The 14,273-nt window shown below is 46.5% G+C and overlaps 1 protein-coding gene and 1 non-coding gene across 2 annotated transcripts in view; both read left to right on the forward strand.

Annotated features, from left to right (window-relative positions):
- LOC124659985 (valine--tRNA ligase, mitochondrial 1-like) overlaps nucleotides 1–12,146 on the forward strand; it is a 38,433-nt gene extending 26,287 nt beyond the window's left edge. Inside the window, exons 13-22 of the mRNA XM_047197789.1 lie at nucleotides 7,195–7,248; nucleotides 7,462–7,632; nucleotides 8,473–8,663; nucleotides 8,774–9,176; nucleotides 10,112–10,363; nucleotides 10,443–10,943; nucleotides 11,031–11,128; nucleotides 11,239–11,338; nucleotides 11,569–11,714; nucleotides 11,807–12,146. Coding sequence (XP_047053745.1) covers nucleotides 7,195–7,248; nucleotides 7,462–7,632; nucleotides 8,473–8,663; nucleotides 8,774–9,176; nucleotides 10,112–10,363; nucleotides 10,443–10,943; nucleotides 11,031–11,128; nucleotides 11,239–11,338; nucleotides 11,569–11,714; nucleotides 11,807–11,957 — 2,067 coding nt within the window. The 3' untranslated portion in view covers nucleotides 11,958–12,146. The remainder of the gene's footprint in view (nucleotides 1–7,194; nucleotides 7,249–7,461; nucleotides 7,633–8,472; nucleotides 8,664–8,773; nucleotides 9,177–10,111; nucleotides 10,364–10,442; nucleotides 10,944–11,030; nucleotides 11,129–11,238; nucleotides 11,339–11,568; nucleotides 11,715–11,806) is intronic.
- Nucleotides 12,147–13,113: 967 nt separating this feature from the next.
- On the forward strand, nucleotides 13,114–13,185 carry TRNAD-GUC. Its single transcript has one exon. It is a non-coding gene; the product is annotated as a tRNA-Asp (tRNA).
- Nucleotides 13,186–14,273: the final 1,088 nt, after the last annotated feature.

A 14,273-nucleotide genomic window follows, 5' to 3' on the forward strand; every position in this document is an offset into this window, starting at 1 on the left:
TACAAAAATATTTGGGCTCGAAATGATTTCCATGGTATCCTAGACAAAAAAAAAGACAAAATCGAACAAGCCCCATGTCCTTGTACTATTCACATTATGTTTGTCATAAATTTGTATTTTTTTGCCCATGATACCATGGAAATTATTTCGAGCCTAAACATTTTTATACGAGTACAATGCTTGATCATCTTTTGTTTCCAGAAAGATTAAGATTTTTTTAAATATAGGAAATTACCATAAATGTTGGAGTTTATGGGGTGCATAGCACCTATGCCAAAAATCCACGCCCTACTCATGTTATGTATTAGTACATAACAAACATGGTAAAAACCAATTTTTTTACTTTCAACATCGAATTTATGAAACCTTTTATTTTTGCGTGTAGAATTTTCTTGCCAGGTTCAAATAACTCACCTCGGCATATATCCCGCCATGTTTTTTTTTTTAACATTCGCTCATCATGTTGGATGGATGGAATCCCAACTGGCAAACCTTGTTGAGTTTTGCGCGTTCGCGCTGTTATCCGTGCTTCCTTTGAAACACCGAGCCGCCGAGGTCGTCGTGAGCGAGATGAGGGAAACTAATGGTGTGAACGAGGCCACTGGAGATGGCAACGCACACACAACATGCCAACATGTTAATCTGTTATTAATGTAACTATGCATGCGCAAACGAACATGGAGCGCCACGCGGTACTCCTCATCTGCATCGTTGGTGGCGCAATCGGCCTTCTCATGCGCCGCCACCTCCCTGTGCGCCATGGAGTCACGAAGTTCGCGCACCGCGTTGGCGGCAGCGTCGATCGCCCGCCGCCATCTCCAACCTCACCATGGCCGCTTAAAAGCTTCTACACGAGCATATCCTACATACATCGGTGCGGATATATTGGAGCTAGCAGCATTTCGCCACGTTTATGCACCGGCCACATTTTGCTTCAGACAATTCATGTATCTAGCCAAAACTAAGATACTCCCTCCGGTTCAAAATTATTGCCCAAATTAGATATATCTACACGCTAAAATATATCTAGACACATCTAATTTTGACAATGAATTTAATCTAGAGGGAGTACTTATTTTTGGACAAAGGTAGTAGCTTTCATCGGTCAACTGTAGTAGCTTCCGTTCACCCTGGGCATTCCCGGTTTAGCACGGTTTGTGCAGTTTTATCGGTCAACACCATTTCGCACGGTTCTTTCTGGGTTGGTCTGGTTCTGACGACTATTCCCAAACGAGAAGAAGTGACGGTATGGTCTGGGCTGGATTAGGCTGTGTGAGCAGTTTGAGGCCAATTTCAATCGCTATTTTGTGCATAAACATCGCTGGTTCTGCACGAAGTAGATGATGTTGAGCTTGCGCATGTGGGCCAGTTCATGCAGCAGGGCCGAGTTGCTGCAACGCCGTGCTGGCCGTGCGGCCGCGCGCGAGGACACCCAAAGCCAGCAGCGGTCGAGCGAGCCCTCTGCTCCCGGCCTCCCGCCAATCCGGCTGCGTGAACATCACAGGCACTGAACTGATGTTCAGGACAGTTCCTACGCCGCCGACCCACACCGGTCATGAATCCCCCTGCTGGCTGGCTCGTCGCCGGAGCCGCATCACCGCTTCACCGCTGCAATTGCTGCCGTGCCTGCCCGCTGTCACAGCGGGGGCCGGGTACGACCCGTCCGGCTTCGCCACGCTCGCTGACGCAGCCGCCGTGTACTATGCTACCACACGGACCGTGTGCGTCCGTACCGCAGCAGTCGCGTGCCGAGTCCGTGCTCTCCCTCGATGTGCTGCCATTGCCACATCGTCGCCCATGAACTGTTGGTGGTGATGAGCCACGGAGACGGTGGAGCAGAGGCAGGTGCACATACCCGAAGGAGACGACTCGCTGTTGTCGATCGCCGGCCGCCGCTACATTGCTAGTTGTCATCGATGCCACGCTGCGGGGCACTCAACCCTGACCGTCGGTGGCTCCTTCCGCTTCCGTCGCTCCCCTAGCCTCCAGCAACCCCCAGCTCTCGTGTTTCCCATGTCCGGTACAGCCTCGGCGCTGGCGCCGGCTCCCTCGGCGTACGGCGACCGCCATGCCCCAGATGCAAAGCGTGAGATGCGTTCAATACGGGAGTTGCCGGTTTGGACGGGTTTGCTGGGTTTAACCTGTATCAAACTAAGCTCAACACCTTTTATTGCAGTTTGGATGGTCAGGTGTAGCCGGAGGATTTCTCGTGGCGGCGGCAACACCAGCACCATATACGCACATGTTATTTTGCACAATTCCAACTCTCCATTTTTTGCTCATCTTCACGGTGGCTTCTTTGCTGCCAAAAGCATGCATAAAGCACATAGCAATCACGTACCTAGATAATCCATGCCACGCTAGGAAAAAGCTAGCTAGCTAATAACTAGCTTCCATCGATCGGTTGTGATAATCCTCCAATCCTTCGTCGTCACCGTCGATGCCGCCTCCACTGCCGTTGCCACCTCCACCGCCGTCGCCTCCATCTTTGTCATCGCCATGGATGCATGGTTATAATCCACCAATCCAACGCCGACCACTGGTCGGTGGTCCAAAGGGAGGCTGACAAGATGGTATTTTAGGACTTGAGGACGGCGGAGGGGAACCCCGCTGACTCCTCCGGGTCGTTGGAGTGGCAGCAATCAGTTGGGGTGGCATACTTGCGCATCCATGCTGGCAGGGCGAGGGGCTCCAGCTCCGGACGACCAAAGCCAACTTCGGGATCTTCTCCAACTTGGGCCGATGAAGGAAGAGGCGCCCCTGTGGCTGCCTCGGAATCACGAATGATGATGCCTGCCTCCACCTTGGGAGTGTAGACATCAGCCTGGGCAGCGGGAGGACGAGGACACCGATGGGGTGGTTGGAATTGGCAGTGTGGTCGTCGGCGCTTGTTTCAACGGAGGTAGGCCGGTGCGGATGTACATTTGTACCTCCTCGAAATCCCACCCCCTCGCCAACTCCACCGCCTGTGCCATTTCTTTTTTCCAGGCAGTACATGCGCTCGATGGTGTTGACAAGGGCCTGACTCTCTACCGCGAGATGCAGCTTGAAGCCCTCGCCGTTGTCGATGGAAAAGGTGGGGGCGGCGCGCTCCTCGTCGGTGGGCTAACCAGACGAGTATGAGCGATCGAAGGCATTGACGAGGGCCTACCTCCACCACTTGTGCCGTTTCATTTGTGCATGATAGTACGTACGAGCGATCGAAGGCATTGACGAGGGCCTACCTCTCCGTCGCTCAATGGCAAAGGTGGGGTCAGCGTGTTCGTCATCAAAGAGCGTGGCAACGCGTTGCTAGATCAAAAACTAGGGCGAGTTGCCAGTGGGCTAACCGGACGCGTGTGAGTTCAAAAGCACGTGAGGGCGAGAGTGAATGAGGCATGCCTGCTTCTAGTGCAGGTAAGAAATTATGCGGATGGCTTGGCGGAGTGATAATGAGAGAATTATGCAGAGATCCGAAGAAGGACGGTGGATACGACTCGATGTCGCCGATCGCTAGCCCTTGCTACCTTGCTGTCGCTGATGCCGCGCTGCGGGGCAGTCATCCCTGACCGTCGGTGGCTCCTTACGCTTCCGTCGCTCCCCCAGCCTGCAGCAACCCCCAGCTCTCGTGTTTCCCATGTCCAGTACAGCCTCGGCGCTGGCGTCGGTGCCCTCAGACTAGTCACAATGGTAAGTATCATACACATGATACTAGTTTATGATATTACCCCCACAATGCATTGTATCATAAAATAGTATCATAGTATCATCATATTTCATATTTTGTAGAATCTCAATGCAAATTGGTGTACATGATGTGTTTGCCATTAAATTTTCTAGTTTTACGTGCTATGATACGATATCATATTATGATACCACTCCCATCTTTTACCTCATTAATTAGTGCGCCACATCAGATTTTTGCCAACATGGTTACTACTTATGATACTTCTACTGTGACTAGTCTCAGCCTCCAGCGATCGCCCGTATCAAACTATCTCGGTTTAACCCGTATCAAACTAGCTCAACACCTTTTATTGTAGTTTGGATGGTTAAGTTCGGTGAGCCCGGAATAAACCCCATATGTGGTGCGGTGCGGGTTGGACATCTCACCTTAGACCAGATGTCTGAGACAACCGGCAACGTAATGCTAGTTCAGAAGAACGTGCGAGATACATAATCATGGAGGGAGAGAGTAAACAAGGCATGCCTGCTGCTCCATATGCAACAAATGCATGCATGGTTTTAGTACTTCTCCTTTTTTTCCCGCCGTCACATACATGTCCAACTCCAAACAGTTTTACCAGCGGGCTGCATTATAACAGCTACCACTTGTTCACTGGCTGGCCACACAGAGACAACAAGGCCTACATAAGGCCCAGACAACGCACATGCTGCGATGGCCTTTGTTTTACCCAACACAAAATTGCACAGCAGATCAGGAAAGGAGCTGAGAAGAGGACTTTTAGTCCCACATCGCCAAGGGATGAAAGTTTAGAGCCACTTATAAGGGAGGCTCTTGTAGACATGTAAAGTGCTACAAACACACATAGGGCTGTGGTACACATAGCGCGTGCGCTCGCGTGAATATTCGCGACTTAAGACTTTGGACGCTTGGCGACGGCGCCGACTAGCGCATATAATCTATCCTTTTTTTTTTGAAAAACCAGAGTTTTTTTTTTATAATTGTGGACAGTTCGGCACGGCGTATGTCGATTTGTCCAGATGGAATGGCTGGCCATAGTTCGCTACCTCCGCCACATCTCCAACCCAAGGCGCCGGCCGGCACCAGCGCCGCCGCCAAACCACCGCGCGTCGGCTCCACCCCACCCGGCCAACCCCGCCGCATCGTCGACCTCGGGCGCCGGCAGCCGCGCGCAAGCCCGCAAGCGCAAGGCACAGCGCCGCCGCCGCCGCACCCCCCACGCCGGCAACCGCCAGTTCGCCGCCCACCGCGCAGTCCGCCCCGACCCCTCGCCATGGAGAAGGTAACCCCGCCATCATCCGATTTCTCTCTCTGACTCGTGTTGCTGATGCGAGCAGCAGCTTGACGACAAGGAGCTGGAGCTGGAACGGGAGCGGAAGCAGAGGTATTCATGGTCACACTTTCAGAGATGAGATACCTATATGCCATCTTAACACTGCCCGTTCAGGACACAATGATTTTAATCTCCTTGCACTTCTTAACAATGCAGGATGCTATGATACGCTGGCGGAGAATGTCAGGCTATAATGCAGCTTTGTCTTTCTTGCCTTTCCTAATTTTATTTTATTTCATTTCAATTTGGATTTACCTGAGTAGTTCTGAGTTCTGGAATGACAATGTTTTGTTCTGCTAATTAAGGGTTTGTACAAGGAAACGAAGAAGAATGAAATGAGTTTGGGCCATTGTTCAAGAAGTAATTTGGGCTTTCAATTTGGATCTTTTTTTTTTCATCTGGATGGACGAAAACGGTTCAGCCGTGCCCCTGGAACCTCGTTTTCGCCAAAATTTGGGCTTTCATCCGTCCGGCGAGCCCAGGTCATCCCGGCCCCCGGGGAGCCCTCGGGGATTCCGGACGAAACGAAAGCGCGAGAAACGTCGAGAAAACTTCCCGCGCGGATGGTGGCCCCGACTTGTTGGCGACAGAGGCCAATCGTCTTCCGCGCGCTTCAAAAGCCTGCCGCCGGTCAGACTTCATCGGACGCGTTGCTTCCACGCGCCGTCGCCTCGGATTCACGCGCGACTCCCTCTATTTATCGCGGAACCTACCGTGTCTCGCCGCATTCACCACCGCCGTCTCCCTCCTCTCCCCAGCCCTGTCTTCTCTTCCCAATCCACCTCCACCAGCGAGCAATGGCGGGCCACGGTGGCGAACAACGGCTTTGGCCGCCGTTCCCTACACCAGTGGGAGGCGGGACTCCTGCACATGGCGAGCTACCCGGCTCCGCCGGACTTCCGCGTGCCCGGAGGGCGTCCCGATCCCGCCACTTCCGGTGGGAGGCGACGAGCTCGACGCCGCTATCGATGCTGTGCTGGTCACCTTCACCGACGAGCAGCGCGCGGAGGAGCGATACCGCGCCAACAACTACGACGCCTGGAACGAGTTCTTCCGTCTCCGGCACGAACGGGAACTCGCAGCGTACGACGGTCCTCCCCCTCCTCCAGCGAACAACGCCGCCGGTTGCCGCTGCTGGTGGGGTGCGCCGGGCCGCACGCTCGCCCGTGTGCTCGCGCACATCGAAGGCGGCAACTCCCCCCTGGGGATGCCGCCGGCAACGTCGAACGCCGGGAACTCGAGCAACGACGACATGTAGTAGTTTATTACTTTTAGTTTATGTTTCCATCTGGCCGAATTCAAATATATGTACGGATTCGGCCTATATATGTACAAACTCGCCTACGTATGTTAAATCTTTAAATTTCGCTTATGTTTAAACGAATTTCGCTTTGTTTTGTCCGAATTCACCGTTATTTATCAAAAAAGTTCATCCATCCTAGGCTCGCCGCTGGGAAAATGGACTTCCCAGGCCAAAAATTACATCCATCCGACGCTAAATATGGCCGGATTTCGGCCTGGGGAGCCCCAACGCTGGGATGCTTTAACATTTGTCATTGTCATCGTCCACGTGCAAAATAATCGGTGCGAGTAGGTGAAGGATTGAGAATTCAGATTTGTGTGGGTGTGTACAGGAGGAAGAGGTTAAACCCATCTAGGGTTCTGTCCCCTGCCGGCGACGCTGCTGATCCGCTTCGTCTCAGGTGGCCTTAGGGTCTTGGAGGTGTGGCGGACCACGGCCTCTCGTCGGCGGGAGGGTTCTCGTTCTTTGTTAGGTTATTTTCAGTGTCTTCTTCGAGATAGTGAGGCGGCGGCTCCATCTTGATGTCAGAATAAGGTTCTCCCCGCTCTATCCTCGCTCTAGTGGTGCGTCTAGCATCAACGGAGGGCGCGCGGAGTCATGTGCCCGATGGATCTCGCGGGATCCGATCGGTTTTCATGTTCGTTGGTGTGGTTTTAGGTCGGTCTGTTCCGATCAACAGTTGTCATCTTTGGCGGCGATTGCTGCTCTGGTGCGCTGGTTCTTTGGGACCTTAGCACGACGACTTCTCGTACTACAACAAGCTCTACTACGACAAGCTTGCCCGGCTCCGGATATGGAGGGGCAAGGACAGCGGCGCGCCTTCGTCTGCATGGAAAGCATGCAATTCACCCCTTCAATGGCCGAAAACTCAAAATAATCTGCGATGCTGTGTTAGTGGATCCCACTTTTGGTACTGGGGCTGTCAAGGTAGGTTATAATGCCAAGGACTGACTTAATTATCTACTCCATCCGTCTCAAAATAACTTGCTCAACTTCTCAACTTTGTCTAGACACGGAAGTATATAGATGCATTTTAGTTGAGCAAATTATTTTGGGTTGGAGGGAGAATATCTTTTTTCCTAGTTGGACTCGTGCATATGTTACCCTCTTAGCTTTTATTCTTGCGTGCATCGTATGCAGATTACACCTGCTCATGATCCAAATGACTTTGAGGTTGGAAAACGACACAACCTGGAGTTCATCAATATCTTCACAGACGATGGAAACATAAACAGCAATGGAGGTGTACAATTTGAAGGAATGCCAAGATTTGCTGCTCGGGTTGCTGTTATTGATGCACTGAAGGAAAAGGTATTACCAGTTTCATTTAGTTAGTGCATAAAGTTTATGATCTATAACCTCTGTTCCAAATCTATATCTTCTTATAAAGTAAACCCCCACTAAGAGTAATTTATGGTAGCCTATCCACATCATCACTTATTCTCAGCCATTTGATTCTAATCATCCGATGGTCCGCATTTGCTGTTTCCATCGTCACATCCTCAGTTTGGCCCTATAATCAAACAAAGTCTGGCCTATGTCTACCAAAATGTCTTGTAGTTTAGAACGGAGGTAGTAGCATTTAAAGAATGGTTATTGGATCATTGTGGTGGACTGCTGGTTTAGTATAATTTTTTTGTGTGATGTCAATATGCATACAAAACTTTATTGGAATGCCAAGGACACTACATTTAAATATTGTGAACTTTGTAGCGTAATATTCACAATTCTATGTTGCCAACACTTGCTACAAAGAACAGCTCATGTAAGCTATATTGATTCTTGAATTAAAACATCTACTTTTGACATGATTTTCCTTAACTGTTTTGGTTAATTTAGTCCATAACCTCAGTACTGGAGATTGTACAACATTCCTTTTTCTGAGAAGTATGTCTTTTGGTACTTTATGTATATGTTGCTTGAAGACTTGTTCAGTTATGCCATTTTGATTGCATATCCATAATAATTGCTCTCATTTCGTTGAAATTTAATTTGCATACCTGTGGAAACCAGTGATCAACTATTATCTTTGATATTTTATCACTTTAGACTTTATCTTTCTTGCATTTCCTTATCTTATTTCATTTCAATTTGGATTTACCTGAGTAGTTCTGAGTTCTGGAGTAACAATGTTTTGTTCTGCTAATTAAGGGCTTGTACAAGGAAACAAAGAAGAATGAAATGAGTTTGGGCCATTGTTCAAGAAGTAATGATATAGTGGAACCTATGCTAAAACCCCAATGGTTTGTCAATTGCCATACGATGGCAAAGTCAGGTCTTGATGCTGTAAGGTCTGGAAAAATTGAGATAATTCCGCAACAATATGAACAAGACTGGTACAGGTATATTTTGTCTTCTTTTGCCTAGTTCAGGAATGTGCCACCTCTTGCAGATTTCCTAACAAAGTAATAAAATGTGAAGAAACATGATCTGTCCACCATTGTCCTTGCAGATGGCTTGAAAATATACGTGATTGGTGTGTTTCAAGGCAACTCTGGTGGGGACATCGTGTGCCTGCGTGGTATGTGACACTAGAGGATGATCAATTGAATGATCTGGGATCCGACAATGACCGTTGGATAGTCGCACGAAATGAGTGTGATGCGATCCTTGAGGCACAGAAAAAGTATCCGGGAAAGAAATTCCAGTTAAATCAAGATCCTGATGTTCTGGATACGTGGTTTTCATCTGGTCTTTTTCCATTGACAGTCCTTGGTTGGCCAGATGATACTGCTGATCTTCGTGCTTTCTACCCTGGTTCAGTACTTGAAACTGGACTTGATATTCTCTTCTTCTGGGTGGCACGGATGGTTATGATGGGCATGCAACTTGGTGGCGATGTGCCATTTCAGAAGGTAATCTCACAACTATTTCTGCCAATTAAACTGTACTGTGTTACACAATTGTTGTGATCTAATATACCATATCTGATTCATGCTGTATACTCTTTAGCTGATAGCTATCTCTGCCTTATATGCTCCCTTGAGGCCTCAACGTGCTGAAACTGTGCTTTAGTGTAACTGTACAACTATGTTAAAATCTCAAATGTCCAAAATTGAAGCAACCTACTCCCGCCGTCCCACGAAAGTTATCTGAAATTTGTCTAGATTCGGATGTATGTAGACACTAAATAGCATCTAGATACATCTAAATTTTGACAAACCCTATAGACAATGGAGGGACTACATTTAATATTTGCAGTTACTTCATAGGCATCATTTCCTGACAAAATTATGTAACATATATTTTCTACATATTTTGTCGAATGGATTAACGAACCACCCCATTTTGCATTATTTGCTGCTCTACCATTTGTCTCTACTGGTTATTCTAGTTTAATTCTGATTGAACTCTGTAGCTTATAAAAAGTTATGCATATGAATACCTTTGTTCTTGGCAATATGAGTATGTGGATGTGATAAACAAGGTTACCTTCACGAGTGTAATTGCGTAACAATATAGTGCACTATAAGGTCCCCAGATACTTGTTGAATGGACCAAGAAACTTCCTGAATGAACTCTGTGTAGCTAGTTAATTTTCAACTAAGTTACTCGCAGTTTGTCATCATCTTCCTTTGGCGGAGGGTACCATATGCTTGATTGAGACTATCATGTTGTATTAAATGCATAAACTCGTCAACTTTACCTTTTATTTCTGAAACTACTTATTAACCAGCCTAATTAAGCTTCAGTTCAGTTTTAAACTACCCTAGAATACATGGGAAATTGTAGTTGAATATATGCTTTAGTTGGCTTGCGTCCTTGGTCATGATTGCACCCTCTTTCGCAGGTCTATTTGCATCCTATGATCCGCGATGCACATGGCCGCAAAATGTCCAAGTCACTTGGTAACGTCGTTGACCCCCTCGAGGTGATAAATGGTGCGACACTTGAAGAGCTCCTCAAACGTTTGGAAGAAGGCAACCTGGATCCAAATGAACTAATCATTGCAAGAGAAGGGAAGAAGAAAGATTTTCCTGATGGCATTGCTGAATGTGGCACTGATGCGCTACGTTTCGCACTGATTTCTTACACTTCCCAGGTTATAGTCAAACCCATTTGAGTTTCTGTTGTGTTAAGCTTCTGGTTCATCTTTTTATAGGATCTCTTCTGTTTTGCAGTCTGACAAGATAAATCTGGATATCAAGAGGGTTGTTGGATATCGGCAATGGTGCAATAAATTGTGGAATGCCATTCGATTTGCAATGGGCAAGCTTGGTGATCATTACACTCCACCGGCTACTATTGTCGTGTCTCCAATGCCTCCAATCTGCAAATGGATACTCTCAGTACTTAATAAGGCTATTGGCAAGACTGTAACCTCATTAGAAGCATACAAGTTTGCTGATGCAACGTCTGCTATATACTCATGGTGGCAGTACCAGCTATGTGATGTATTTATAGAAGCTGTGAAACCGTACTTCTTCAATGACTCTCAAGAGTTCGATTCAGCAAGAGCTGCTTGTAGAGATGCCCTATGGGTTTGCCTCGACACTGGTTTGCGCCTGCTCCACCCATTCATGCCTTATGTAACAGAAGAACTCTGGCAGCGTCTTCCTCAGCCCAAAGAATCTTGCAGGAAAAATTCCATTATGATAACGGAATATCCATCTGTTATTACGGTAATTTTGCATGCCTTACTGTAAATACATACGACGTCACATTTGAATACCTATTTACCAGTGGAAAACTATTGTTGTTTCTGACAGGAATGGGCAGATGATAAACTTGAAAGTGAAATTGACGTTGTCTTGGATACTGTGAACAAACTTAGATCTCTGAAGCCACCAACAGATACAAATGAAAGGTGTGTATATATGGTCGTCTAACTGGGATTTATATTTATTCTATACTATGCATGATATATGCCAGTGCTTGCAAAAAATATTGTCTTATTGCTTATTTTCTCATGAGCAGGCGACCTGCTTTTGCACTTTGCCGAGGACAAGATATTGCTGCCACTGTTCAATGCTATCAATCTCTAGCCGTGTCTCTTTCTTCTGTATCATCGCTCAAGGTTTTTACCTTACATTTCTTAATTTAATTGTTTTGTTTCTGTTTTATTAGTGTAATGTCTGGGCATTCTTTTCTTACAATCTGCAACCAGTTTCTCCTTTATGGATTTAAATTTATGTTAAATATTATCTCAAATAACTTGATTATTGCCAGATAATCAGTTCACCTAGTTGATTTCAGCCTTTTCATGTGTTGACGAAAAGTACTGATCTGATGTTGGAAATTTTTCAGATTCTGACAGAGAGTGATGAAACTCCACCGGACTGTTCAACTGCTGTTGTGAACAAGGATCTGACTGTATACCTTCAGCTTCAAGGGGCTCTGAATGCAGAAGTGGAGCTCGAAAAACTAAGGAAAAAGAGAGATGAAATTCAAAAGTAAAGCCTTCATACCTTATGTCAGACCGTTTTCGACAGTAAATATTCAGCGCTAAGGTGGTAATAACTTTGTTTCTTATCCATGCACGCAGGCTGCAGCATGCCCTTTCCCAGAAGATGGACGCATCTGGTTACAGAGAGAAGGCTCCACCGAATGTCCAAGAGGAGGACATGAGAAAACTCACTGCTTTCCTCGAGCAACTGCAGGTCATCGGTGAAGCTGAGAAGAAACTAGATTTGTGAAACTGGCAATGTTTGAAGTCGGCTGTCTGTTTCTATTAATTTTGAACTGACCATTTTTTTGGTTTGAGTTTGCTTCCACGCAAATTTGCGGATGTTGGAGCTGTGCTCACATTTATAGAAGTTTAAATGGAACAATGAAACTCCAGTCTGTAACAATTGCCGTACGGGCTTGAAACCACACTTCTTCAATGACACTTTGTGATCACTAATTTTATCACCAAAATGTAAGATATATGCCATATATACTGCTGGATTCATATTCAAAAGAAGTATCCAATGTCATAATTTTGGGATATATAATTTATATTTTGTTGATCAAACTAATGGGCGAAGTTTTTTAAACTAACTGCATGCACTGTAAACTATACCTGAGGGAGTATGTTAAACAATTTTGTATCACAAATATTGCATATTAATAGTGTAATAATTGTAACGGGTGGTGCAGGTGGCACTCATGTGTTCATGACTCCCAAAGCCTAGATGTTGTCTGCATTGCATATTAATAGTGTGCATTGTCTGCATAGTCTCACTAACAAGGGAGTATGTTGAACAGTACCTGAGGGAGTATGTTAAACAATTTTGTATCACAAATATTGCATATTAATATAGTGTAATAATTGTAATTGGCGGTGCAAGGTGGCGCTCTTGTAGTCATCTAGTCATGTGGTCATGGCTTCCCAAGCCTAGCTGTAGTGTGCTTTGGCCATCGGGGCATAGTCCTCTGCCATTTCGGCAGCATATCAGCAAGATGCAAGTGCGAGTTAAAAAAAAAAAAGCAAGTATGTCATCTTTAGGGTACACTCTACCGTATTTAGATAGAGAAAAATGAAATGACTTTTTCAATGACATTATCAATTAGGAAAGGTTAGTTCATTAAAAAACCAAAAAAAGAAGAAGGATAGAGGGTACCCAAAGATGACCCACTTGTGTCTCTATAGTGCAACGAGTCAACTAACAACAACCCTATCTATTAAGAACAAAATTAGACCGAATGGCAAATAGGAAAAAGGAAACTTCTCAAGGTCCAAACAGGGAATCACAATTCTTGATGTTTCCACCTGATGATTGCCTATATCCCTTGTTAGTGAGACTTTCCTCACTGCCAGATAAGAAGTTCAAATATATATTAGAAACATTTAAACTTCAATCAAATTGAGTCGTTGTAGTATAGTGGTAAGTATTCCCGCCTGTCACGCGGGTGACCCGGGTTCGATCCCCGGCAACGGCGTCTTAATTTTTGGCTGAACAAACATGCCTTGGCCTTCTTTTTTGTGCTTAATTAATAACACGGGTTTTCTTCAAACATCTCACCGATGATAACCTCTTCCTCCTGTACCACACACGCACGCAAATCTGAATTCTCAATCCTTCACCTGCTCGCACATGGACATGCGATTATTTTTGCATCACGTCGACGATGACAGTGACAAACGGTAGCTGCAGCATTCAATCTTTCATCCGGACCAGTTCCATCAGGCTACAGTGTCCATGCAGGAGGAACAACACCCAAATGGCCCTCCAAACATGCCTTGGCCTTCTTTTTTGTGATTAATAACACGGGTTTTCTTCAAACATCTCACCGATGATAACCTCTTCCTCCTGTACCACACACGCACGCAAATCTGAATTCTCAATCCTTCACCTGCTCGCACATGGACATGCGATTATTTTTGCATCACGTCGACGATGACAGTGACAAACGGTAGCTGCAGCATTCAATCTTTCATCCGGACCAGTTCCATCAGGCTACAGTGTCCATGCAGGAGGAACAACACCCAAATGGCCCTCCAAGCTGTCTGTCCCGTTTTAGATGCCAGTACCCGTTGCATTCCAGGGCGACTGTAGCAGATCCAGCTTCTTTGAAGGCCCTCCATCAGGCTACAGTACGCATCGACCGTCGCTTCTTTCAATGCTACTATCAGTTCAGGTAGTTAGATATCATAATCATGGATGTTCATCAAGGTGCATGAGGTGTTTCAGAAACGAGGGGAGGCCTTTCTGTTTCGGAAGTGCTGCCATTATGGTCTCCTGCCTGCCTGGTTGCCACTTGTAATCCTGCCCTGATGAACCTTCTTCCTTCTGGTTTCTCACATTGCCATGCATGTCCATCTTCCTCAGCTCCTGGTTCCTGCAGCAACACTGCCAGAATACCCAGTTGCAGCGCAGCCCAACACCTTGGCTGCAGAAGAAAGTTCACCGGCCATTTTTGTTCATCGTGGATGGATGGATGCGAAAGGTTCATCAGTCTGACACCGCAACAGTTCTGGCATTATAATTTTTCAGAGCCCCACACATATGCCCACTTATCATGCTCCT

Source organism: Lolium rigidum, chromosome 6 (assembly GCF_022539505.1).
Source record: "Lolium rigidum isolate FL_2022 chromosome 6, APGP_CSIRO_Lrig_0.1, whole genome shotgun sequence".
NCBI classification, from domain to species: Eukaryota; Viridiplantae; Streptophyta; class Magnoliopsida; order Poales; family Poaceae; genus Lolium; species Lolium rigidum.